General features: G+C 38.3%; 2 protein-coding genes across 4 annotated transcripts in view; both read right to left on the bottom strand.

Annotated features, from left to right (window-relative positions):
* Positions 1-8,049, bottom strand: part of pdlim5b (PDZ and LIM domain 5b) — a 39,474-nt gene extending 31,425 nt beyond the window's left edge. For both annotated transcript variants that reach the window (XM_055040281.1, XM_055040283.1), the window contains exons 1-2: positions 7,946-8,049; positions 1,528-1,633 (exon numbers count right to left, since the gene is read on the bottom strand). In XM_055040281.1, coding sequence (XP_054896256.1) covers positions 1,528-1,626 — 99 coding nt within the window. In that variant the 5' untranslated portion in view covers positions 1,627-1,633; positions 7,946-8,049. The remainder of the gene's footprint in view (positions 1-1,527; positions 1,634-7,945) is intronic.
* A 2,821-nt stretch (positions 8,050-10,870) lies between these two features.
* Positions 10,871-27,143, bottom strand: opn4xa (opsin 4xa). 2 transcript variants are annotated; one of them, XM_055040640.1, is made up of 10 exons: positions 26,977-27,143; positions 16,496-16,631; positions 15,682-15,815; positions 15,252-15,455; positions 14,991-15,162; positions 14,010-14,171; positions 13,740-13,847; positions 13,480-13,654; positions 12,623-12,766; positions 10,871-12,517 (listed from the first exon to the last, which is right to left on the bottom strand). In XM_055040640.1, the coding sequence occupies exons 2-10, from the start codon at positions 16,627-16,629 to the stop codon at positions 12,446-12,448; spliced, it is 1,305 nt and encodes a 434-aa protein (XP_054896615.1). In that variant the 5' UTR covers positions 16,630-16,631; positions 26,977-27,143; the 3' UTR covers positions 10,871-12,445. The 2 variants fall into 2 exon arrangements, with proteins under 2 accessions (XP_054896615.1, XP_054896616.1); XM_055040641.1 differs by having other exon boundaries at positions 12,623-12,763.
* Between the last annotated feature and the right edge of the window lie 297 nt (positions 27,144-27,440).

Raw genomic sequence — 27,440 nt, 5'->3', positions numbered from 1 at the left:
AATTGCTTTACAGCATCTTTTTCTGTATTTTCCTATTTGTGTTTTTAATTGCTCATACTAGTATAGAAGAGATATTTCTTCAGTATCTCTTCTGAAGAAATATCAACAACTCTCTTGTTTAAGAACAACAGCAGAGTTGTTCTTAAACAACTCTCCTGTTGTTTAACTCAAGAGTTAAACAACAGGAAAAAACTTCACCTTATGTCACATTTTACATTCATAGAAGTTTGTCAAATAAAGTTGGCTTGGCTTCTACTTCTAAATATATTTTTTAAATTGTTCAAAGAATTGGGAAAAAAAACAATGTTTAAATATAAAAAAAAAACAAAATGATTGTCATGTTTAGACTAATGACTGCATGCAATTGTCTGGACATTAACAGACTCACCTGTCACTTGTTTTTTCCTACTGTACTAGTGCTGTTGGGGGGAACTGTGCTGACAGATAAGCTTCTACATGAGGACGTGCTTCACGCTTCATTCATCAGCTGCTTTCATTTTGACAAGAGGTCCACTGACAACATAATGTCCCACATACCAATTATTATCACGGTAGCGAGACTTAAAAATAGTATGGAAAACAAACATTGGCCTTTCTGTTCTCTTTGAGTGGCTGCGCCTGAACACTGACGGACAGATCACCAAATGAGAGGCATAATTTCTTTGCACGCATGATATGACATTCCATAAGTGATCCTGCCATCAACAAATAAACAGAGGAACTGACCTTGGTCGTGACACTCAGATTAGAGTTTCATAACAGGAAGTGGCGAAACCTGAGCGACTCCCCTCTCTTTCTGGAGAAGTACAAAACACAATCCCTACGGATGGAGAACTAAATGGCAACTTTAGTTGTGTTTGCTGAACTGCTAATGTAAACAGAAGGTTTCTTTTTAATTTCGGTAGCAGATGCTGTAACACAATCCTTGAGAAATGTCCTCCTCAACCAATTTCATAAATTATGTTATTGTGCATATTCACGCCAACAAAAAGCCATCCTGCTGCCAGAACAGATTGAAAGGTCCTGGTCAGTCCACTTTCAATTTATGTGGCAGAACGTCCCCAAATAGTCATTACAGAACCACAGTGGCTCTCTAGGGTTACACTCAACTCCTTCCACAGTCCACACCATGTCTCCTGTGTCTCTAATCAGGAGAAATACCAGAGAAGAGGGAAGGTTACTTATCCCTCAGTCAAGTGACTAAATGACAATAGTCATCAACACCCATTTGCTTAATCTATGAAATATGTGATTCATTTTCCAAATGAACAGATTATGTCTAGATCCTGTTGTGCAATGTGATTTTGACAACAATAGGCAGACAGGAGGAGTGTAAAAGCCTTGAGCAACAGACCACAAACTGTAGAAAGAACTGTCCAAAACCAGAAACAAGAGCAGCACAAGAGCCAAATGCTCCTTTTGTCACTGAGGAAGCAAATGGCAAAACATGCTTGCTTTGCATTCCTTTGAGATGACCATCATGAAGTGAAGGGTACATTTGCATGTGCGTGTCCATCCCCTACTCACCCGTGAGATGGTGAGGGGCAGGCAGAAGTCCTTTCCTCCTTGCAGTCTAAAGCCCCACGGGGCAGGGCTGGCCAGGGAGACACTGTAGCTGCTGCTCATGATGCACCTAGAAACACACATTTTCTTAAGCACTTTATACTGTATCTATAATAACAGAGTTTCAAACATCAAAGCATTTCATTGATACATCATATAATTAGCCTAATCAATTTAGAAGATCCAAAATAAAAAAACACAGATTTCAACATTTTCCATGAATAAAACGCTAAATAAGTGGGGAACACATTAGTATCCATCTCCCCTGAGTCGATCCTCAGAGAAACTTTGAACACCCAGTCCTGTTTTTTCTTTTTTTTAAGAATTGGCCCAAGCTCAGTCAGAATGGATTTATAGAATTTGAGCAAAATTTTTAAGGATCAATCACTAAATTTGTATAATAAATTAATATGGCGAGATTCAATTGCAAACCTTTTCACAATATATCTGGCTGCATCTTTAGTTGCGAATTGGTGTAGTCAAAAGGCCAAAATAGAAGAATACAAAACAACATCAGCAGCCACATTGTCACATTGGTGGAAGGTCATAAAGTCTCTCTTGGTCTCCGCCAATTAGAGGCCCTTCTTACATGTGTCTCCTATGTGCCAGCCATGGCTTGTGGTAAACTTTAAAGAGGGCTTCTTAGTTTTCCTCCCATCATTCCTCCGAAAATGGCGTATTCATGGAGTTAACAACCAGTGGTTATACTGTTAACTGTTTTCTGAATTGTTGCAGTTTCTACACAGTTACCAAGCTTCTCTGTTTAATGATCTCTTTGGCCAACTTGTCCATTTATGAGAAGAGCCGCACTTTATTAGGTTTGCGGGTGAATTTTCTCAATTTTAGAAAAACAGTTTGAGCAGTTCCTTGTGGCGCGTGTCCCAAAGTTTGGGATTCTAATTTATAACCAACTTGTTCAGTACTTCATCCCTCATCTTTCTCCTGTGCTCCTCAGTGCCCATGATGGCGTTTGTTCACTTACTTTTTCCCAGAAGTCTTCATGGACCAGATATTTGTATTATGTCAACAAATGTTTGACGGGTGAATTTTGGATTCAATGACTGTAAGGCCTTACTTTTTTTTCCTGCTTTTCATTTAAAAACAGTTGGAAACCACAAACCAGTCTCCTTTCACATCACAATCATGCACTACTTCTTGCTAACCTGCCAGTTAAATCCTTTTAAAATGCCTTATTTGTAGATTTAATTTGGTAAAAGTTTAAAAAGGGTGGGAATACTTTTGCAAGGCACTATAATGACTAAATCCATTTAAGAGCAGGAATACATGAGAAGACTAAACCTGTTCTTTATATTTTGTCAACAAGATTCAAATGTCAGACTCAGCCATTTTAGAGCAGGTATTTAGTTGCTTAACGAGGAAGACTATGGCGATGAAGAGTGAAAGTGATTCTGCAACAGATTGTGGCCAGTTTATATTTTGAAATATATAGATTGACAGCAAGGGAGAAAATAGAGGATGAATGTGTAATGCTTTGTGTAAAACATTTAATGATGCTGACTGAATATCCAGCTGAGTGAATGCAAGGCTAGAAGTAACTACTACAAACTGAAGGTAAAACATGTTCCAAGCAAAATCTTTTTTTTATCTTAAAAAGAAAATGAAAACCATCTCAATCAGCATTTTAAAGCTATTTGTTGAGCACATTATGTTAGCAATCTGTCACTAAATGTTCTGCATCAGACAAGCAGCCTTTCTTCACGAGAAAAACAAGTGAAGCCACTTGTATACCTACTTATTAAGGGCAAAAGACCAGCACTGTTTTGAACATAATTCAAACCAAGTGTAATCATGCCAACATTACACAGAGGGTAAAAAAAAACCCAACCAAAACCAAGGCAAGTAAGGCATTCTGAAAATTATGAGCTGTGAGGGAAAGGCATCATTACTCCAGTTAAGCAGGCAACATGTTGATTTTCATCTGTCCTTTTGACACAGAGTCCACAAACTCATACCTTGGCTTTAGAGCTCAAGAGACCTGACAAAATGTCTTCCATGCATTGATATTTAGCCAAAACCCTGCCTCTGTTAATCACAACGAGCAAAGAGACAAGATGTCGTTCCTCACACCACTGCTGTGGCGCTGGACCTGCGCGAGAAAGAAGTGAAGACGAGACACACCCTTGATAGCGAGGGACTTGTTAGAACTCAGATTTCACTGGTAACTCAAAGTTATGCAAGCTTTCCGAGAATTACTATAGATCTAAAAACACCTGAGTCGCTCCTCATTTTCAAATGTGCAAATATATTAGTAAAGCCTCAATTAGAAATTAAAAACATCAGGAAGGCAGAAAGATGCATGCAAGCATAATAATATTTTATGCACCATCAAGTTTCATTGTCTAATGCCTGCCTGTTATGCATTCCTTTTCCCTTGAAACACTGAAGCTTTAAAATACTTACTGGAAGCAAGACTGAGGTCAAGTGGGGTGAAATTTGAAGGCTTGGTATACTGTAAAATGTATGAAATTTTACAATATAGCATAAGCTAGGGAACTGTTAAACCAGATTTGCAGAATACAGTTTTTTTAGAGGAAGGTGTGTGTTCACAACTTCTATCACTTAACAGTCATGTGGAAATGTTACTTTGCCCCAACCAAACAGGAAGAGAACATGCAGACACCAAAACATCAAACACCACATGCTCTATGGTATGTTTACAATACTTGAAGAAGAAACTCTCTTCTCTCTTCTATTAATTGTTTCAGTCTGTAAAAGTTGTGTCTTGAGCGGGAACAGGTGACTTACTGTTTCATTTTATTCTAGAAGTTACATATGTAATCCCCAGAAACACAGCTGGGTTAAAAGACGACATCCATTTCTTTCCCAATGAATATTTCATGAGTAAAATGTTTCATCATCCTAAAGGAATGTCTTTTTGAAACTGCCTGTTGGGCTGCCTCTGGGGCAAAGCACCACCTGCTGCAGCCTGTCACCTGGTTTTGTTGTACCAGACGCATGGCAAATCAGAGAGCCCGTTTTCACACAATCTTCCACTCAAGTCTGAAGGAGAACAAGTGGATATGAGGAAAGGAGATGTAAAAGGGACTAAAAATTGGGAAGAAAATGATTTAAAACTACACATAAAAGTGTCAGGGTAGCTGAACACCTGAATTTCATACATTGTTTCCCCAATTGTTATCTGGCAACAAACTGAGTTTTCCCCATTAAAACCTAATTCATCCTACTATCACCATATAGTTTTACAATCCTCATGTTAAAAGTGCAGCTGATTTTTTGCGAAGCATGGGAAATGTTGTTGAACTTCCTTTTATTTTAAATCATACAAATGACAAAAAGAAGAAAAGAGAACTAAAATAGAATGAAAAATGATTGAGAGCAGGCAGACAAAGGTACCAAACATGCCAGTTGCTTTAAAATGCCAAAGAGTTTTCAGCCCTTTCTTTCCTTCATGGAGTAAAAACATTTCAATAAAAAAAGATGGAGAAGGTGTTTGTTGCTGGTTACATAATGCATATGGGCAGATCTGGAAAGACCAGTCAAAAAGACACATTAGGCATATTAAATGAAGAATAAAGTTGGTGATGATGAAGGATTATGTTTTGTTTTTCAAGTCTTGTAGTTAACTTAGATTTTGTTATTTTAAAGAACCACATAGAAAGCAATAGAAGAGATAACCCAAAAACAACTGGATCCGGAGAAAGTCTTGTAGATTATTTAGGTATTATGGTATATATCCAGCAGGTAAAATAAAGCAGTGCTGGCTGGAAACTGCCATAAAGCCAGAAACATCTAAGCCCAAGCAATTTTTTTTTTGCAAATACTTTGGAGTCATGTTACCACACAAAAATCTGTGAATACTGAAGCACAAATGGGGGAATTCGGTGTACACGCAATAAGATGTATATATAAGCAAGTCTTTATAAAAAGCACAGAAGCAAAAGCAGTAATCCATCAGTTCAGCACTTTCTCAAATTACAGAACTATTTCTGAGGTTTCTTCATCTAATATGTGATAGCACCACATATCAGGGATTTCTGTGTTCAGCTAAATGAAGAGAAATGTAAAGAAGTCATAGTTCAGAAAAAATTACTTGGAAGCCATCCTTCACATTGTCAAATGTTTTGTTTACCTTCTCATTAAAGGACTGACCTATGAACCACCAATGCTGACAAACAGCTAATGCTCTGAGGCCTTAAGAGTTCATATTCCTAATGTACAAGCCCTTTGGGAAAACAACACTCTGAACTGTTCAGGCTTGCATATTTTGTAATATTTACTTTCACAGTCAAATGAATCGACTCATTCTGAAGTGGTGAGGTTTGAATCACGACTCCAGTCATGAAAGACGCAGATATATCAATAGCATTACCCAATAAGGAAAGAACAAAGATGAGGCCCATCTCATGCCCCTGCTCGTTTTGTAATCCCTAATGATATCATGCATAGACATGAGCAGACACACCTCTCAGTGTTCTCAAACAGATGAAAAACACTTGAGATGTGCATCAGAATTTCTCAGCAACAGTCACATCGACCCATCTGCAAGTTTGAAAGAGAATTCCCCTTTTGGGCCTTATCTGTCAAGCTCCTATCGTGTTGGCACCACTGCAAAGCATTTCATCCCCTTTCCCCAGATATTAGCTCAGACACTTAAATGGCTCTGAGCTGAATGGTAGGCAGAGCATTTAAATAGTTTGAAAAATGATTTTTTTCTCGAGTGTCTGACTATAAAGTAAATAACACATGCTGATAGGAACAGCTTGAATTTTTGCAGAGTATCTCAACTTCTTAATGAGTTTAAAATTAGGCTACTTTGTAGAAGAGGCTGTATAAATCCCATTAGGATGCCTTTTCATCCTAATGGGATTTATGTTTGTTGTTGAAATATTTTCATGTTGCAACAACAAACACCAATGTGATTCATTTCAAATCTTTTCAGGGCAGAAATCCAGGAAAGTAATCAGTCACACGGTCCACAAATTTGACAGAGAGAATTGAAAGTGCGACAAGAAGAATCCCTATGTTGAACAAACCTTGTGTAGCTTCATCTGAAGTTTACCACAAGGAGAGCTCTGCATATTAAAGAAAAGTTCATCAGAGAAGACCAAAACTAAGCCAAACATTGTGGAGGCAACATCGTGATATTGGGAATGCTATTCTACAGTAGCAACCAATGCAGGACGATGTATTAAGAAAACTGTTTAGAGGCTGAAAAAGACTCAACAGTGGACAGTAACTTTGTCACTTTGACAACAATCCTAGACATACAACTGAAGTTACAATGTCAGGGTTTAGATGAGGGCATATCCATGATGTCCCTGTCAAAATCTAACTCAAAATCTGTGGGAAGATTTTAAATTAAATGACAAATTAGAATGGGTACGCCCAAAAACATTTGTGTTTATGCCCAAGTTTCTTTTTTGTTTCTTACATACAATACTTTAAAAGAGTCTCTAAAGGTCCAAGGGTCATAAATGCCTTTACAAGGCAATGCAAGTTCCCTAATCTTAGGCCAGTACAGTAGATTTCACAATAAAATGAACCACCACCCCTGCAAACAAAGGTGCATTTCAACTGGAAAAGCTTTTTCTTTAATGGCAATCACCACGGGTCACCTGAACTGAATGCCGGAGCCGCTCCCCATCATGACCCCAGCCGCATGCGTCACACCATGATTGTGTCAAACCATGTTTTTTCTTCATGCTGTATTGAAATGAAAGAATGTCTTGAGGTTCTGATGAGCACAGTGTGTGAGACTTTGTCATCTGAAGTGCAAGTTTCTGACGTCAGGCTTATTTTATAGGGTTTCATGAGGAGCTTTTGCTGCTAGGTAATGTTACAGCGAGATATTGACTGAGTGGCCCTGATTTTACTGCACCTGATCACAGCACTTTCACTGAAAACAAAGACCAGAAATCACTTGAAATGCTAAAATACGTTATATTGGACCTCAATCACTCCTGACAAGATCATCAAATGTATACAATTTAATCTTCAAACGCCTATTTTTAAATATCTATGTCTTACTATTGACACTGCTAGCTTTTACACGTTATTTATTTATAGAGACACAGCTGCACTGAGGATAATGAATAATGTAGTCAGTCTGTTGACCCATGTGTTCACTTGGAGAAGGTGCAGGACCACACTGATAAAACATGTTTAAGATTATTACAGCTCTCCGAGATTAAAACTGAAACAAAAACACATCCGCCCACAACAGATAATCACCTGTTTGTTAATTAAACGTTTTCTTTAAAACAAAACAAAACACGTGATTTTGAAACTTCAGATGGAAGTTCTGAATTGCAGCAGCTGCGTAGCGGGAAGAAGTTGCAAAAAAAAAAAAAAAAAAAAAACAATGACGTAAATAAAAATATGAACATTGTGCTCGTCTTACCTCGAGGAACCCGGGTTTGTGTGAAGAGAGAGGAGCGACTTCTGCCCGTCTATTCTCAGCCTCCGAGAAATGAAGTGAGTGGAAGTGAAACTTCCGCCTTTAAGCCAAACCTTTCAGACAGGCGGGGAGGAGGGTCTACTACAGCAGCTCTCTGAGGCTGGGGGCAGCGCGACCGCAGGCAGGCAGGCAGGCAGAGGCTTGTCCTGAAGGTGGGGCAGGAACAAAACGCACTGACTGACCTCCACGAGGCTAAGCTAAGCGCCAAAATTCACTATATAAACATCTAGCACATCTAGTTCAGCTTCACTGTTGTAGTGGGACTTTTTTCTCATTAATGTGAAAGAAAAAAACAAAAAACAGTGTGCAGTTGCCTGGTGGATTGTTATCTTTAGGCTATTTGACTAAAGTTGCAGTATGTGTTGTTTTCAAAAATATGTTCAATATCTTTTTTCCATATTTGCTAAAGCTGTCATTATGTTGTGATAGTATAATAGAGAGATAATCTGAACAGTTCTTCCTTAGCTTCTCTTGCCATCTGCACACTAGAACCAATGAGAGCCAGGAGGAAGGTCTTCGCTCTGTCAAAAAATAACTAATCTGCTGGCTTTGCTAACAAGCCTTAGCATTAGTGGCAGGTTATGCTGTGGTACATCACCTGCACCATAGCAAAGAGCAAAGGGATGAGCATCAGAGGCAAGTACACAAGAGTGATTGACAACATTAAGACTCTCCTCCTGGCTCTGATTGGTTGTTTCTTACTGAGTGGTGCGTTTCTGCAGTTAGTAGGAACACTAGGAGAAGATAGAGGACCTTGACTTTTTCACAATCTGTCTTATACTGTCAAGACATAATAATCATTTTAATAAATATGTAAAAATAATAAAAATAACTTATTTTTATGGAAGTTACACATTGTAGCTTGAAGTTTGACAACAGTTTTTAGAGTGTAAAATCTATGAAATATAGAGCACTTACAGCTTTAACAGTGTACAGATTTCAACAATGCCTTGTTGATGTAATGAGGCTGGTCCAAGGTTGCATGGGGCCCCTTTTCCTGCTAAGAACTTCACCATGGACAGAGTTTTAATACCAGTTTGGTTTGAATCTAGGGGAGGGCCATGTTTAAAAACAATCACTGATAATTGGTGGTATTTGCTGAGATGTATGTGTGAACAAATTTAACTCAAACACAAAGATTAAACTCATAGCATCATATTGTTGATGTGGTAAGACAACAATTAAAATATGAAAATGATTAATTACACTTTAGCAAAGTTATTTGTGTGGATTCCTTTTAATCTCAAATCTGCATGTGTATCAATTTAAAGTCCTGTAATTTATCTATGCAGAAACAGTTAAGTCAAATTTTATAGTGTTCTTATTTTCAATAAGCAAATCTTAAAATCCAACACTATGGTTTATGTTAAAATTTAAGCATTTATGGAGGGTTGTAGGTCTGGTAGCTCTAAGCAGCTGCTTAGGTCTGTTATGCCTTGGGCCAGCTCTGCATCCATTCATCTGGTTTTTGTGGTTTATGTGGATTAAATATTTCAACCATGACTACAATAGAAAATTCCCCTGTAAAGTGATAGTTATTTTTTGTGCTAACACTTTCAAAATTGGCTAAAAATGCATTCAAATTGTAAACTATGTAGGAACCATACTGTTAGAATTGTATTTATACAGTCCTTAGGTAAAGTCTGTCATCAAGTTTTGGTACTTAGAAAATCTGGTTATTTAAAAAAAATTAAAAAAATGAGGGAAGATTTGAAGGAATTGAAATTGCTCAATCTCTTGATTTGCTTTGACCAATTACCGGCATGTCTAACACTGAATGTGATTTTTAAAATACATAAAAAACTGCAACACCAGCATTTCATTAATAATCAACAAACAACACTTTGTTTTGTGTTTGGCAATCAGGTAGTTGTTGAATTTAGGCTTTCAGTTGTAAACTATTCAAATTGAATCTCACTTTTGGAGGGAAACATGAGAAATGAGAGTGCTATAGAACACTGTGAATCACTGTAACAATTGTGAATAGGAGAATAGGAGAGGCAGCAGAAAAAAAATCGCTCTCCCATTAGTTTAACATTCAGAAAACACTGATTAAAAATTATTAGCCCAATTTAATGTCAGACAGTGAGAAATATTTTTGTATTTTTACAAAGTGTGTGTAAATAATATTAGGTTTAAAGGTACTTGCTGCACTGGTGAGTGTTTCTGTGTCAAAGTGGACGTGAGCGACACAGTGTTGACACGCCCTCTAGTGGCCAAAATGATCTTCACAATTCCTGTAAATGTGATACTTTCAGCTATTTGTAATCTTTCATCGCTTGGACTTTTAACAGTTCTGGCCTCTTGTCAACAAACATACCTGTATAAAATCTTCATTCCATTTCTTATTTAGCAAAACTAGATTGTCTTGCCAGGATGTGATGAAACACATTTGTGAGTATGAGCCTGGAGATTTACTGGAAGTTCAGCAGCTAAATCCCCCTGTGTAATTCTCTTGAATCACTCAGCTGCACAAGGTATTCATCTGAGGATCTGTTACATGCCTTCAGAGTATTTTACCTAATTGAGCAAGCACCCTGTCTTGGTTTTAATAGAGAAAGACTTATAATAAAAAAGACTTATAATGTGTGCGTGTGTAGAAGAAGAACCAGTGTGTCACTAATACATTAACTTAATTGTAGCTGAAACCATTATTCAGTTGGTCAATATCACACCCACTGTCACAGTGATAGTGAAATATCAACATCAAGTGCAAAACACTGTGATGTTGGATTTCTTGATTTAAGAAAAAAAATCCCACCCAGTTTATAGTTGATCCTGCCTTCCACATAGTTGGAAAAACTATATTTAATACTTTAATCAATGATAAATATTCCCATATTTGAGATCTAATGTATGTGATTTATTTGCAGTTAAACAACAGAAGGTATTCAACACAATTGTGAATTCCAACTGAGAGAAAGTTGTTTCACTTTTCATTGTTTAATAACATAATGTGTATTTGTCAGTATTGTTAAACCTGAAATATTCACACGTCCAAATATATCAGAAAAACACAAGCTTTCAAATTATTTTTTTATCTGCTGTTTTGCCTGAAGCTGCATTGCATGGCAAATAAACTGAAACCTATAATTAAAATCACGTCACAAAAATTACTTGAACACGAGCTCCATGTAGTTTTAGTGGACTTTTGGTTAAAAAATAAAAATAAAAAAATTGGGGATACTGGGAGAAAGCCTTCCTGTTACTGACTCCCTGTTGTGCTGCAGAGAAATGAAATTATACAAAACGTTTAAAGTTACAGGTGTCAAAATGAGTAAAATTAAATGAAATAAATAAAACTTGAACAAGTTATTTTAAATGTTTGCTGTCCCTTTTTTCTCAAGTAGACCCAACTTTCTAGAAACTTTTATTATCCATGATTATCTTGTTTCACATGGATAAAAATCTGGTTTACCATTATTTCTTATTTTCCTTTTTCAAAACTATGAGAGAACCCATCATTCAAGAAAAGCAGACTTGTGTTGATCTTCATTATATAGCTGAAAGAAATTATCTTTACTGGACAGCAGCAACAGTCAACATAAAAGAATAAAAATACTGAAACAACTAGACCTGTAACAAGACTGGGATCTGAAATTTAGAGAGAAAGCTGTTGTAGGTTTTCTTGTGTCAGATTGCATTACATCAACAAAATACAGATAATTTTTTATGGCTTTTTTGATAAGTATGGGAGCTTTCCTGAGACCAGATTTTAGCCATAAACTAAACTGGGAATGTAAGCTTGTCTACAGAATAAATATTTCCAAAAAGGCAAAGTAATTTGTTTTGTTCACATAAATTATAAATTAATATGCTGGAGTATTTTGAACTTAGCTCTTTCAAATCAAAATAAAAAAAGTGCCTCATATTTCTTTTGCGTGTGTTGAGGCTGAACGTAAAGACAAAAAGTGAATACTTTTATTTTTGTAGTGCACATGATTCCACAAAGAACAAAAATAATTAGTTTTTTATGTAAGCAGACACATAACATGATTAAGTTTTTTCACATAACAAACGTAGACTTTGCATCTTTGGTGAAAAGAGTTATACTTGCTGCTCTTCAGCTAAACATCTGGAAACATGGATCAAATGTTTTTGGGATAAGCTGTGTTGAAACTTGTGCTTCAGAAATGTCGCAGTCTTTATTTGCTGAGCAGAACAGTCCTGAGGTTGTAAACAAACTATGAGATTCTTCTTGTAGGCTTTGTGCACCATGCTATTGTTAGATAACTGAAGGCTTTCATTGAGTTGGATCTGACCTCTCAGGGGGGAAAGACATACACGATTGTCCAAAATTTCTAGCACCCGTGACTCATCCTTGTTTTTCTCTTTCTGGGGCTGCTGTGCCTCAGTGTCTTCACTTTGAAATGCTTTATTCATCGTCCCGCTTTCTCTGTGTTGTTCAGCTTTCAACGTTCTCCTCCTCCAAGCTAAGAACATCTATTCTGTTGATGAACTGATATGATAAACTGACGAAAGATTTTTCTGTGACGTGTTGTCTGGAAAAGCAGCCTGAAACAAAATGCAAAACAAAGACAGAGAACATTACTTCTAAAGACATTTCTGTAGCCATCAAACTTTAAAATTAGTAACTATGTCGATGAGCACCAACATTACCTTATCCTGACTTAGACATTCCTTCTCCTTGAACTGTTTAGCTAAAGAATAACGTTCTTTGACCTTTGCAGCAGCAGGGGAATAATCTGTCTTAGCACAATGACTCTGATCCATGGAATCCAGCTCCACATCACTGCAAACCTGCTTGAAATTAGGTGAACGTAAGTCAAAGAAAGCATTAACTAAAATCATTAAAATAAAGTTAATGTTCATAAAATCTTCAATTGACTTCATATAAATCTGTTTTTCATGTTATTAAGCTTGTAAATTAGTACTTTCATCTAATTTGCGGTTTACAGAATGACTGTGAATTCAAATGTAAAAGGCCTGCAGCACACAAAATGGTTACGCAGATCAAAGATACATAAGGCAATTAGACCATTAAAACAATTAAAAAACAAAACAAATAACTCTAAAACTATTAAAGAGCAATTGTACTGGTTAAAAGTTTGTTGCTTTAAGAATATTTTGAAATAATTGCAAGGAAATAAGATTTGGCATCTTGAGTTCAGACTGATAATTATTCCACTTCATCCACAAGTTGGCACTTTAATGGACCTTTAACACAACTTTTAAAGTTGCATTATACACACTAAGGTCCATTTAGTGTGTATAACATTTGGTGTCTTCAATTACCAAATGACACTTCATGACAACAGTCATAGACATTCATAAAGACTCCTTCATGTTCATGTCAGTCTTATGCACACCCTATCAAATAAAGTGTTGCCTTTCATGAGATTATTTTTAATCTCATGTCTAGAGTTATCTCTTTAAGTTGTTTTCTGTAAAACAGTGACTGCATGCTGTTCTGTCAATAGAAACAGAATACAAAAACCTGCAGGGCTCATACTCACTGTGTCTGTTGTAGACATGGAGGAAACTCTCTGAAACTGTGATTTGGAGACTGATGACTGATGGCTAAGCACCGAGTCCCTTATGGAGGACTTGCTGTTTGCCACTGATATGCAGTTCCTTTTAGGGGCATGGGCCAGGAAGTGTAGACAGGGCACCTTCTCTGCCAGGGTGTCCCTGTTGAAATATTTCTTAAACATTCGCTGAAATAGTTTCCTTCGTATTTAAGCCCTTAGTTAACAGTTAACTAATGTGTTGGTACCTGTATCTGGAGTGAGTGATTCCATAGATGAAAGGGTTGTAGATGGCAGATGCTTTCGCAATAACCGCAGGGACAGCTTTGGAGTATGGATTGAGAATGTGTGCATATCTAAAACACAGTGTGTTGACAAATATAAGCAGAGGTCATGCATGCATTTACTGCAGGATAATATCCAATCATTCATTGAGATTGAATAACGTTCACGAATAATGACCAAAAAGAGCTTAGACTATCAAAATAAATATTTCCACCAAAAGGTTTTATATTTACCCAGCCCAGGCGATGAGAGTGACACACGCATAGGGTGACCAGGAAAGTACAAACACTATGATCACCACAAAGGCAATTTTTGCCAACTTCCACTCAGTCCTGATAGACTGCTGTTGGATCAGGGTTGACTTTCTCACCTGAGACCCCAACTGCTCAACATCTCTGAACATTTGAAAAAGGAAAGGTGCAGATTAATACACCAGCAAATCCAAAAAAGTATGCAATGATATAAAAACTTCAGTTAAACTAAAAAAATAAAATAAAAAAAAATACACTAGAATGGTACTATACAACACACCTCATAACTTTATTTGCCTCCCTTGTATAAAGATCTTATATAAGAGCCACCGTTTTAAAATGGCTGCTTTTTTCTCCACACACCAAGCTTTGTTTACCTTCCTTAACATCTTCACAGCACAGAGCTCAGGATGTTTGTCTGAGCTCCTGCTGTTTTGAGCAGTAATGTATTTTATCACTCAAACTAGAGCCACAGTTTAAAGGGAAAGAAACATTAAAAATGAAAAGCCCCTTATATTCTGTTACCCCTTAATCAAGCCCGGATTGCCTTTAAGTGATGAGTAAATTGAATCCACCTCTATTTGTTTTATAAGGTTCCACAGAGATCCACAGGTCAGGTGAGACAATCTGGTGACAGGACAATTATTAGTTGTGAGCTCCAAAAAATATGGTCCACATGGAAGTACGGCAACAAGAAAAGTCATGGAAAAGATAAAATCACAAGAAGTCCTACTTAAAGTCATCTGTTTTTCATCTCTGCTTGAGGTATTTTGCAAAGTTTTTAAGTGACCCCAGAAGTTGCGAAATTAAAATCTGAATTTATGATTGAAAGATAAAACCGGAGCAAAATACAAATTAATTATACACTTGCTTCTTAAATAATGGCCAAAAATAGAACAAATTGCAATTTTAATAAGAGTGTTTGGGTCAAATGGGTAGCAAAGCGTTTTTTTTTCTTTTTACCTGCTTGCATGACGAATTGCTAGGAACATGCACAAGTAACAGTAGGATATGATGCCCAGAGGGACAAAGAATACGAAGCAGCACAACATCAAAGTGTAACTTTTATTGGCGGGAGTCGATGTCACATAGTCCCATGTGCAGGAGGTCATCAGGCCCTCGGGGATATAGGAACCTTTGGAAAGGAGTTCAACACAAAAAAAGCATAAAGCAGCGCAAGAAATGGTGATTTGAAAAGATTGCTGAAATGACTAATGTACTTACTCCACCCCAAAAGTGGCGCCAGGCTCCAAGCAAGTGAATAAAACCACACTAGGGCAATTATGAGGCAAGTACGTCTTGCCGAAGTCCACCCGATGGACTGCAAAGGCTTGGTGATTACTATGTACCGGTCTATGGAGATAGCGAGAAGGTTTATCATCGAGGCGATTCCAAATAAAGCCCCGCAGAAGGCGTAAATTTTACAACCTGTGTGGGACAAATATGGAAGGAAACTGTTTAATAACATGTTTCTTTTTACATGAGCAACAGAAACTTTCTGCTTTTAGGGAGCATGCTTAAAGTTACTAATATCATCACATTCTGTTTACTGCAATGTATGAAATGCTCTGTTCATAAACAACAAAATAAATTATGCTGTTGTATTTATTTTTTTGCTAATGATGCACAAGTTATTGAATGATAAACAATGTACCTGTTTCCCCAAAAATCCACCCCTTATACAGGCAGTTAACAAAAAAGATGGGTGACTGTGTGATGGCCATCAGGAAGTCGCTGATGGCCAAGTTCATGATGAAGAAGTTGGGAGGTGTCCGGAGCTTCTTGTCGCTGAAAGACACCAGGTTTGAAATGTTGCACATAAGATGTCATTATTTTACAAAGCAATAAAATAGTAAAAAATTGATGTACAGTAATCTTTACCTATGTTCTGGTTTTCCTAAAACATTTGGATGGTGTTAAGCACAAAAACCTAAAAACACTCGTTAAATCCATTTGTGTGCAATTTTAGCTACTTAATGTAGATATAAATGTCAGATGTCCTAATGTATTTCTGACCAGAAAACCTAATTTTACAAGAAAAGTTTTAAAAGTTTTTATTGTTTTGATGCTTTCTTCAACACAAAGAAAGCATAAAGCACCTGCCTGTTCAGTGTGTTAACATTATTTAAATTCTTTAGTATCAATAATTTTTATTTATTTACATTTCTATGTGTATAAATTTTAAAAGTATGTTTGCAATGTTGACTAAATTGACAACATTTTTTAGCTTGCATATTTTGGACACTACACAAATGAAATATTTCAGATATTCCTCAACCCTAAAATTCAATAAAGGTATTTACTGCATGCTCACTCCACCGTAACGAAGCACAGCTGAAATAAGTCCTTAAAAGACCAAAAGTAATATCACATTATTGTCCACAGTTATCAGACAAGTAATTTACTGAAAGAATAACAAATGAATAAATAATAAATAAATAAATCTGGATAATAATCAGTTTGCTTACCAAGAAAAAGCATACATGACCAAGGCATTCCCAGAAACTCCCACTGCTCCGATCACTAAGACGAAGAAGGCAACGATGTAGTGAACGTGGTCTGGGACGTCCACATGCCGATAGAATCCATGTTCTAGATCCATACCTGCGATGCAACCAAAGACGCGTTGAATCATTTGTGAGCATGTCTCAAATTTTGTGCAGCTTTCTCTCTCTCCTTAAACTACTGAACTCTGTTAGATGACATAACGGAGTCGTTCATGAGTTGCTTTCCTCATAGTCATATGAAATCTTCTCTTTGGGACTCAGACATTTTGGACATGTGCCTTTTCAGGTCACACGAACAGGGAATTTCCATTTAGGAAAACAAGATATTCAAGCATTTTATCTAACTGCAAACATTTTCGACAGACACTACGGTATGACACAGCAATAAATGTCAGCACTGATGAGGAATTTTTACTTTGGCACTTTACCAGACTTGAAGGGAAAAAAAATAATCACAGAGAATCTATTGTTTAAACCCACCACAAATTCAAATAGTGAATCTTAAAAATGTTCACACTTCTGTGAAATTTAAACTTTTCTGAGAAGTTAAAATGGAGATTCTAGTGGGGGTTATGTTATACAGTTTAACTGAAACAAACCAATATGTTGGAGGAAATACTGTTACAGCCCCTGGCCTCTTGGATCTGTACAGGGTTTTGTTATGCAGGTTCAGCTGTGATGGCTCATCTCCTGATTGGCTACCTGGAAGCTGCAGGAACTACACCCATTGGACCAGAAGGGAACTGCAAGCCACCAGATGTTAATGAGACTCACCTGGTTCTATAAAAGGCTCCTGGAATCATTTCCTCAGGGGGGACAGCTTGTAGGAGGAGGTTTTGCTCCGCTGTTCCCCACCTTTGATTGTGGTTGTCTGACAATTTTGTGAATATTTTGGTTGTTTTTTTCTGCTAGAGCAGGTTGACTTTGATTTGGGTGACAACACAAGCCAGACATTTGTATTTAGGAGGCTTGCTGCTCCTTTTGTATGTTTGTTCTTTTTTGCATTTTCCTGTTGGTTTATTTGAATTGCTATGGACTGACTTGTTTGGGCACTTTGATTTACTTCGCACTTACCCTTTTTTTTATGCTGTCAGCCCTTTCTTTTGTTTTAATTGGATTAAGTGGTATTGTGTCTTGGTTTTGTGAGAACTTTGTTTCTTTTTGTAATAAATCACCTTTTTATTTATCCCTCCTATTCTCTGGACATTTTTTATGTTACCGCCCTGAACCCCTAGACCAATAAGGGCGTAACATAAGTGGGGGCTCATCCGGGATATACACCTACTCGTTAGGTGGATCCTCTTGTCCAGAGTTAAGAGGAAGATTCTGGGTTATCTGTATTCAGCAATCATGTCAACCTCATTCAGTCTGGAGCACTTTTTAGCTGACCCCTCTCTTGAGCTTATTGGTAGCTGTCACAAGAGTGAACTGCTGCAAATTGTGGATCACTTTCAGCTGCAGGTTCCAAAACAGGTCCTAAAAGGTGACCTAAAGCTTTTAATAGTGGACCAGTTGGTGGAAATTGGGGTGATTAAAAAGTCTGATCTGCCTGAGGCTGCTGCAGTGCCAAGCCAGGAGGCCTTGTCTGTGGAGGACCGCAAAGATGGTCGTGGTGTCAGAAGCAGTGAGTGACCGGGGAGGACACCTTGTACACTCCCTCGCTATGACCCACTGTCTTCTGTGAGTTCAGAAGGACGAGATGGAGCTCGTTTGAAGGTGCGGCTGGCACGTCTCCAGATGGAGGCTGAGGAAAAAGCCCAGGACAGAAAGCTCAGCTGGAGCTTGAGATCAGAAGGCTGGAAATAGAGGCTGACAAAGCTATAAAGCTGCGCAAACTTGAGCTGGAGGCCCAGACTCGAGTGCCCTCTGCCTCTGACCCACCAGGTTCCACCTCCATGTCTGCTATTTCATTCGACATCAGTATATTTCTTTAGTACCTGCTTTTAGAATCTGAAGTTGACTCATACTTTGCAGCATTTGAACGCATTGCTGGTGCTTTGCAGTGGCCTAAGGAAACCTGGCCTCTTTTGTTACAATGTAAATTTTCTGGAAAAGCTCAAGTGTTAGCAGCCCTTCCTTTACAAGATAGCTTAGATTATGATCAGGTCAAAGCTGCTGTCCTACAAGCCTATGAATTGGTTTCCAGAGGCTTATCGACAGAAGTTTCGACAGCAAAAGAAAATTTCTGGACAAACACATGTTGAGTTTGCCAGAGAGAAAGGCATTCTCTTTGATAAATGGTGTGCTGCATCCAAGGTCAATAATTATGAGACCTTGCGTGAGCTGATATTGTTGGAAGACTTTAAAAAGTGCATTCCTGATTGGGTGGTGGTGTATTTGAATGAGCAGAAGGTGAACACTTTAGCATCTGCTGCTGTTCTTGCTGACGAGTATGTGCTTACCCATAAGTCATCTTTTGTTGGTAATAAAAAGTCACATGCTAACTCTGTGCCACAGTCCCAGATGGTCAAAAACGGCCTTTCAAAAGAAAACCGTGAATGTTTTTACTGTCATAAACCTGGACATGTCATCGCTGATTGTTTAGCTTTAGAACGCAAAACGCAGCTAAATCAACAAACTAAAGGTGTTGGTTTTGTGAAAAAAGAACCCCGTGATAGGAACGCTGGTTGTGGTGACAAACTACTGGATCCATGTTTTGCCCCGTTCATTTTTGAAGGTCTGATCTCTCTGACTGCTGATCCCTCTGACTTAAAGCCGGTGCACATCCTGAGAGACACTGGAGGTGCCCAATCAATCATCCTCTCAAATGTTTTACCTTTCTCATCTGAGAGTGCTTGTGGTTACAACACTGTTCTGAGGGGAATAGAGATGGGCTACGCTCCTAGACCAGTCCATAGAGTGTACATAAAATCAAAGCTGGTCACAGGATTTTACCCAGTGGCTGTCTGCCCAGATTTACCCATAGGTGGGGTGGCTTTGTTAATGGGGAATGACATTGCTGGAGGTTTAGTACTTCCCAGTCTGGAGGTTTTAGATAATCCCTTAGGTCAGACAACCCCAGACCCTTCAGACCCTGGGCTGTACCCAGCCTGTGTGGTCACCCGTGCCCAGGCACGCAAGCACCCTGAGATTTCCATTTCTGACTCCGTTTTGATGTCTCCATTTTCCAGTGAGGATGATACACAAACCACAAGTAACAACATGCCGTTACTTCCAGATTCGATGGTGCTGGAGGAGCCTAATCCACTCTGGGAGAAAGCGTCTATCCCAATGACCAGACAACATTTGTCATCTGCTCAACAAGCTGATGAAACGTTACAAAGATGTTTCAAGAATGTGGTAAGTGCTGAGCAAGCCAATAAGAGAAACAAGCATATATGGTGGAACAGGGTGTCTTAATGCGTCAATGGTCTCCATCAGGTGCAGGAGGTTCGGACTGGAGTAAAGTTAAACAGATCGTTATGCCCACCACATATAGACAGAAAGTTCTATCCCTGGCTCATGAAAGTCAGTGGTCCGGTCACTTAGGTGTGACCAAAACATACCAGCTTCTGTTAAAGCACTTTTTCTGGCCTGGTATGAAACGTGATGTTTCCAAATTCTGTCGTAGTTGTCATGTGTGCCAAATTACTGGTAAACCAAATCAAGTAATACCATCCGTTCCATTATGCCCAATTCCAGTGATAGACCAACCATTTGACCGTGTCATAGTAGACTATGTGGGACCTTTACCCAGAACAAAGATTGGAAATCAATATTTGCTCACAATTATGTGTGCTGCAACGCGATTCCCAGAAGCCATCCCATTGAATAAGATTACAGCCAAATCTGTGGTTAAAGCTCTGACAAAGTTCTTTTCTGTGTTTGGTTTACCTAAAACTCTACAAACAGATCAAGGAACAAATTTTCAGTCAAAACTGTTCAAACAGGTGGCTAAAAGCTTAAACATTAAGCATGTTGTTTCATCTGCTTACCACCCAGAGTCCCAAGGCGCTTTAGAACGCTGGCATCAGACCTTGAAATCAATGCTACGCAAGTACTGCTTGGAAACTGACAAAAGTTGGGATGAGGGGGTTCCATTTGTATTATTTGCTGCTAGAGAGGCTGTTCAGGATCCCTTGGGTTCAGTCCAGCGGAATTAGTATTTTGGACACACACCCCGTGGCCCTTTAAGAGCTTTAAAAGAAACTTTCTTAGTTCCTGCAGAAGGTACTAAGAAGAGGGTGACGAAGTATGTGCAAGACTTTCGTGCGCGCCTGTCTCAAGCTAATGCTCTAGCTCAGAAGCATCTAGTTGACTCTCAAAGAAAAATGAAACATCACCATGATAAAACATCTGTCAAAAGAGTTTTTCAAGTAGGAGATCAGGTTGTTTGTCCTCCTACCTGTTCTTGGCTCAGCCTTGTCTGCCAAATTTGATGGCCCTTATGACATCCTAGACAAAGTAGGGGAAAATGATTATATCATTGGCACCCCTAATCTGCGGCGCAAAACCCGTATTTGCCATGTAAACATGCTTAAATTGTACCATTTTCGACCTGCACCACAACCTACTGAGGTGTATGCTCCAGTTGCGGTCACAACGCAGCTAGAAGTAGATGAGCTAAACATTCCCGACGGATTAAGAATGAATTATCCCATCTGTTCTAGTCCCCGCCTTACAAACTCAGAGATGCTAAAATCTCTGCAAAGCCAGCTTGAACACTTGTCCCCTGAACATCAAAAGGATATAACGGTCTTAATTGATAAGTACACATGCTTATTCAATGATGTACCAACAGTTACAACAGTCCTAGAACATGACATAGATGTTCAGAATGCAAAACCAATCAAACATCCTTATCGGGCTAATCCCACAAAACGTTCTCTAATGAAACAGGAAACTGAATACCTGCTGGAACATGGTTTAGCTAAGCCAAGTCAGAGTCCCTGGAGCTCACCATATTTGTTAGAAACCAAGTCAGATGGTTCACCACGTTTTATCACTGACTTTCGTAAGGTAAATTCTGTACCTGATGCCTATCCTCTCCCCAGAATTGAGGACTGTGTGGACAATATTGGAGCCGCAAAATATGTCACAAAGTTAGACCTTCTCAAGGGTTATTGGCAAGTCCCTTTGACTGAAAGGGCTTCCAACATTTCAGCTTTTGTGACCCCAGATGACTTTTTACAAACACTGTTATGGCGTTTGGTATGTGTAATGCTCCTGCTACTTTTCAGAGGCTAATAAATACAGTACTGCGCGGCATCTCCAACTGCAGTGCTTATTTAGATGATCTGGTGGCGTATACTAAAACCTGGCAGGAACATTTGCAAACACTATATCAAGTATTTCACAGTTTGGCCCAAGCTTCCTTGACCCTTAACCTTGCAAAGTGTGAATTCGGCAAGGCCACAGTAACATACTTAGGCAGAGAGGTGGGACAAGGCCAAGTCCGTCCCCTCAACGCTAAAATTGTGGCAATTACTGATTATCCCACACCCAAAACACGACGTGAGCTGCGTAGATTTCTGGGCATGGTTGGCTATTACCGGAACTTTTGTAGAAACTTCTCCTCAGTAGTTCAACCACTAACCAATCTACTTAGCCCAAAAACTGACTTTGTTTGGTCAGATGAATGCCAAACTGCTTTTGAAAGTGCTAAGTTTCTCCTTTGCCACACACCAGTATTAGCTGCACCTGATCTGACCCGACCTTTCAAGTTAGAGGTGGATGCTAGTGCTGTTGGGGCTGGAGCAGTGCTAATTCAGAAAGATTTGCAGGGTTTAGATCATCCTATTTGTTATTTCTCCCGCAAATTTAACAAACATCAACTGAACTATTCCACCATTGAAAAAGAAACCTTGGCTCTGTTGTTGGCTCTTCAGCATTTCCATGTTTACCTTGGTTCCAGTAGTTTGCCGATCGATGTGTTCACTGACCATAATCCGCTAGTATTTCTTTCACGTATGTACAACCACAATCAGCGCCTTATGCGGTGGGCATTCCTTTTACAAGAATTCAACCTGAACATTCAACATAAGAAAGGAACAGACAATGTTCTCGCAGATGGCCTGTCCAGAATGTAAGTATGGATTTGTTCTTTGTAGTTACAAAACTTGATTTTGTAATTTAAGGGGGGGGAGTGTTACAGCCCCTGGCCTCTTGGATCTGTACAGGGTTTTGTTATGCAGGTTCAGCTGTGATGGCTCATCTCCTGATTGGCTACCTGGAAGCTGCAGGAACTACACCCATTGGACCAGAAGGGAACTGCAAGCCACCAGATGTTAATGAGACTCACCTGGTTCTATAAAAGGCTCCTGGAATCATTTCCTCAGGGGGGACAGCTTGTAGGAGGAGGTTTTGCTCCGCTGTTCCCCACCTTTGATTGTAGTTGTCTTTGACAATTTTGTGAATATTTTGGTTGTTTGTTCTGCTAGAGCAGGTTGACTTTGATTTGGGTGACAACACAAGCCAGACACTTGTACTTAGGAGGCTTGCTGCTCCTTTCGTATGTTTGTTCTTTTTTTCATTTTCCTTTTGGTTTATTTGAATTGCTATGGACTGACTTGTTTGGGCACTTTGATTTACTTTGCACTTACTCTTTTTTTATGCTGTCAGCCCTTTCTTTTGTTTTAATTGGATTAAGTGGTATTGTGTCTTGGTTTTGTGAGAACTTTGTTTCTTTTTGTAATAAATCACCTTTTTATTTATCCCTCCTATTCTCTGGACATTTTTTATGTTACCGCCCTGAACCCCTAGACCAATGGGGGCGTAACAAATACACTTAAAAAATGATGAAGTAACCCAGGTGCATATGTGTGAATAACCTTAAGCAAAAACAAAAACAAAAATCTGTGGCTTAAATACATTTGGATTCAATTTTAAAAATGTGCATTCTTGAAACAACCTGGATCATCCTGAAATAGATTACATTAGCTAGTCAGGTTTTTCTGATATTCATTTACCTTGAGCCATGGCCAAGATTTCCAGAAAAGTTTTCAAAATGTTGTACACATGTACAAATGTACTCTTCTGTACTGGAGAAGAATCCAGTAAAAAAAAAAAAAAAGGAAAACTGATGAAGATGAAAGCAAAAATCTATTCGTGGGACACATTTCCTTAACGTTTGACACTGAAAACAACAGATATTACCAAAGAAGCACCAAAATCACGGTGAAACATGGTGGTGGGAGTATTATACTCTGGGGTTATTTTTTATGAGACAGGTTGTTTTTGTGGAATAACTTATGAACAGTTCTAAATATCTGAACAGCCTGTTTTGACTGACAACCTTCCAGAAAGCTGCAAATGAAGCAAGGTTTTTACTTTTCGGCATCACAGCCCGAGAATGCATCTAAATCAAATAAATGACTTTGGAACAGAAAAATTACCACACAATTTGACAAAACTGAATCACGTCTAATATTTTCCCTGCAGCCACCAGCAAATAATAATCCTGTTTTACATTAAATCTGTCAGCAGCAGTGCATATTAATCCCATTCATCAATTTTTATTAAAAAAGTAAATGAACATTTTTATCTCTCATTTTTTCTAGTTCAGTAAGCTCTGTTTAGATTATCTGCCTCTATGTTACCACTCTTTTTTTGTTCTTGGGTTGGTATGGAAAATATTGTGGCTGTTAAACATCAACATCGGATGGCTTTGATTATGCGAGAGTAAAAATAAAGTGTAAAATTCAAGCATCTGCATTACATAAACCTCAGATCTAAAACAGATGCACACTCAGCTGTTAAAACTGGGTTCTTATGAGCAAAGCATATTTTAAAATTAATGCAGGACTTTCACCTCAAAAGATTTGACGTACTATGATAGATTACGGTCTGTGTGTGAGGGGGTGTGGTGGCAATTAAATACAGGTGTTATAGGTTATTTAATCGAGGGGATTATGACAGTCAAATTTTTAATATCAATTAAGAACACTTGCAGACTGTCAAATGGGGCAAGTGAGTAATAATCACCATAAAGGTTGAAGAGAGGTGCTTTTCTGGTCAGGAAAGAGATGCACCCTCATTATTACTGAGCTGATGGGTATCGAGAATTTGCAGACGGATTTTAAAACTACTAGCTAATGTCTGTGACTTTTTTACGTTGACAAATAAATTTTAAAAAAAAAGATTTTTTTTTTAAATTAAAAGATAGGTTTAATGTGTTACTGGTACCATTATATCTGGGAAATAATGGTGTTGTAATCTGCTAAAGGTGAAAATAAGTGTAGAGAAGTAATTTCTTTGCAAAGACCTTGTATTCTTGCACAGTCCTGCTTGAGATTCACACAGAAGTTTCTTGCTGTGCTCATTGAGCTCTTCTCTGTCAGAGGCAGTCACACGCAACTCTTACTTCCTCACAAATCCAATACCTATCTGGCTAATGTCACTTTGCAAAAGTGGAGCACAGTTCTCCCCATCTTTTATGATTAATAAGCTACATTCAGATGCAGAATCTCACAAAAAGGAAAACACTGAATGTGGCAACTGAATGTAATGTAAAATATCCAGTCTACGGCTTTTTATGACAGTGTAAATGTATTGCTTTCTGAAAATAACACAATGCACAGGCATTAATGTCTAAACTGCAGGCAAGAAAAATAACTTCCCCTCCTAAGTGAAAATTTGTGAATAGTGTCCAATTAGCCATTCTCCCTCCCCAGTGCTGTGTGATCTGTCAGTGTTACAAGGTCTCAGGTGTGAATAGGGATCAGGTGTGCTAAATTTAGTGTTATTGCTCTCACACTCTCTCATACTGGTCACTGGAAGTTCAACATGGCACCTCATGGCAAAGAACTCTCTGAGGATCTGAAAAAACAAAACTATGGTTTCTTTTTGCCTTACAAAACGATGGCCAGGCTTTGAGGAGGTTGCCATCACGCTGAACCTAAGCTAGACCATCCAGTGGTTTAACAGAAGAGGTTCCAGTCAGAACAGGTTTCGTCGTGGTCGATCAAAGAAGTTGAGCACCCATGATCAGCATCACATTGAGAGGTTGTCTTTTGAAAATAGATGCAATTGCACTGGATGCCTGTTGAAAGCGTCTAAAGAAGAAGATGCTCAAAAAAGCATGCAAACAGTTTGTAGAATACAATCAGACAAAAAAGCAGATTCTTGAAACCGTGTTCTGCAGTCTGACAAAACTAAGATAAACCTTTCTGGTTCAGATGTTGTCAAACATGAGTGGTGGCAATGTGTTGAGAAACACAAAGACCAGTGTGTCCTGCCTGAAGTCAAGCACAATAGTGGGAGTGTCATGGTGATGCCAACCATGGGGAGCAAAAGTTAATTGAGTTGAACACAAAGTAAGTACTGCCAGAAAATATGTCTGTGCTCGGCGGCTGATATGCCAAAAGGTAGCATTTGATAAATACCTTACCAAGGTTTTGTTTCTGAATAACTACATCACAAGGAGTCTTTTTGCTCTTGCCTTTTCTTGTTATTATGAGGAGAGAAGAAGCTTCACCATTCTTCACAGACTGTCATTTGGAAATATGTGACCTGAAGAGACCTGAATTCTTCTGAATAAGAGATGTTAACAGGGTGAATTTTGGTGTTTCTTGATTTGGGTTGACGGCCATAGCTCACACTAGAGAAACAGTTTGCTCGCAAACACTAACTTTTACCAGTTATTCAGTTATTTTAATTAATTTTTGTGCGTAATTTTAAGCAGAAATTCTTCATATTCACATATTGCTTCTTTACTAATCCAGATTATGGGTTATTACTTTTAACCACCACCTGTTGGCTTCATATTCCATCATTCTGTGGACTGGCCTCACATTTTAATGGTTTAGGAAGTTATATAACATACTCTATCAGATTAACAGTGCTCCTGCATCATTTTCCTGCACATTTGATTCTGCAGCATGTCATTTGACTTCACTTACTTTACTGGTTGAAAACGCAACTCAGAATGCTGGTTCAAACCCAATTCCCAACCTTGTAGTGTCAGACCAAGCCAGTGTTGAGTTAGTCCGTATTTATGTATTTTTTTAAGTCTGCAGTTATTATTTTATGTTTGGAGTTAGTCCTGTAAGTGAACATTTTAGACCCTTGTACCAAAGTAGACTTAAGCGAAGTATCCTCAACTGCTCTTGTTAGAAATCAAGAAGTGGTTTTATTGTTTCACTTGAAAAACATTTCTAGGAATCAAACCCACATGTGATGTTATCTACAATATGCACACCAATCATATTTATTCAGTTATTTTTAGAGGCTAATTCAGTTGTGTTTTGTTGTGGTCTTAAAGAATGTTTTGCAATGGATAGAGTAGTAGAAAATAGTCACTGGTTCTGCCTTGCTGCATTAAATACTTTGTGAGAAAGTTTGCTACAATTGCTTTTGAATGCAAGTAATCTGCAAGTCTTGTGACTCACAACAAAAGACAACATTTAAAACAAGATTTAAATTTAGGCCAAAATTAAGCTTAAATTAATATTTGTACTTGTTTTACATTAATACCAAAGTAATAAATAAAAATTTTACCTTACCTTTTGCTGAAATTAGTGCTTAATATCCTTCTTCTTTTCTGCTTTGAGGCAGAAGACAAGAAACATAGAAGCAGTGCAGTAGATGAAAAATCCCGCAAGTTAATCAGTTAGTCCATCTGATTCTCTAAACTCCAAAAGCCAGCACTTTGCATGCTCCATGCGCTGCCATGAATGCTCCACAAAAGCAAGAATGTCCAGACCGAGCCTGAGAGCCACCAGCAGCACACTGGCCCATCCCCCTGAAAGCTCCCCATCGTGCACATATCTCTCATTGCACAATAAATCGATCCAGCTCATGTGTGTTGTATGCGTGAATGAGGATTGCTTTTTTATTATTATTTGTTTCAGCCTTTGTGGAGATGCAAGTATCAACAGTAAGATCTAACCCATTTTGTTTGAGAAGCAAAACCTTTAATGGCATTTACATTAAAATGCCACTTAGAGCCCTGGATTATCTTTTGTGC

This window comes from Poeciliopsis prolifica, unplaced genomic scaffold (assembly GCF_027474105.1).
Source record: "Poeciliopsis prolifica strain line A6 unplaced genomic scaffold, Auburn_PproV2 SCAFFOLD015, whole genome shotgun sequence".
In the NCBI taxonomy this organism is placed as follows: domain Eukaryota; kingdom Metazoa; phylum Chordata; class Actinopteri; order Cyprinodontiformes; family Poeciliidae; genus Poeciliopsis; species Poeciliopsis prolifica.
Note: the sequence above shows the minus strand (reverse complement) of the source record. Positions and strands in the feature narration are given on the sequence as shown.

What these genes read in the sequence shown, in the direction of transcription:
- opn4xa (XM_055040640.1), bottom strand. Translation starts at nt 16,629, where the DNA reads ATGGATCTAGAACATGGATTCTATCGGCATGTGGACGTCCCAGACCAC. An exon ending in GTCATGTATGCTTTTTCTTG is followed by an intron (nt 15,816 to 16,495) that starts GTAAGCAAACTG and finishes GGTGTCTTTCAG; the next exon opens with CGACAAGAAGCTCCGGACAC. An exon ending in AATGTCTAAGTCAGGATAAG is followed by an intron (nt 12,518 to 12,622) that starts GTAATGTTGGTG and finishes ATTTTGTTTCAG; the next exon opens with GCTGCTTTTCCAGACAACAC.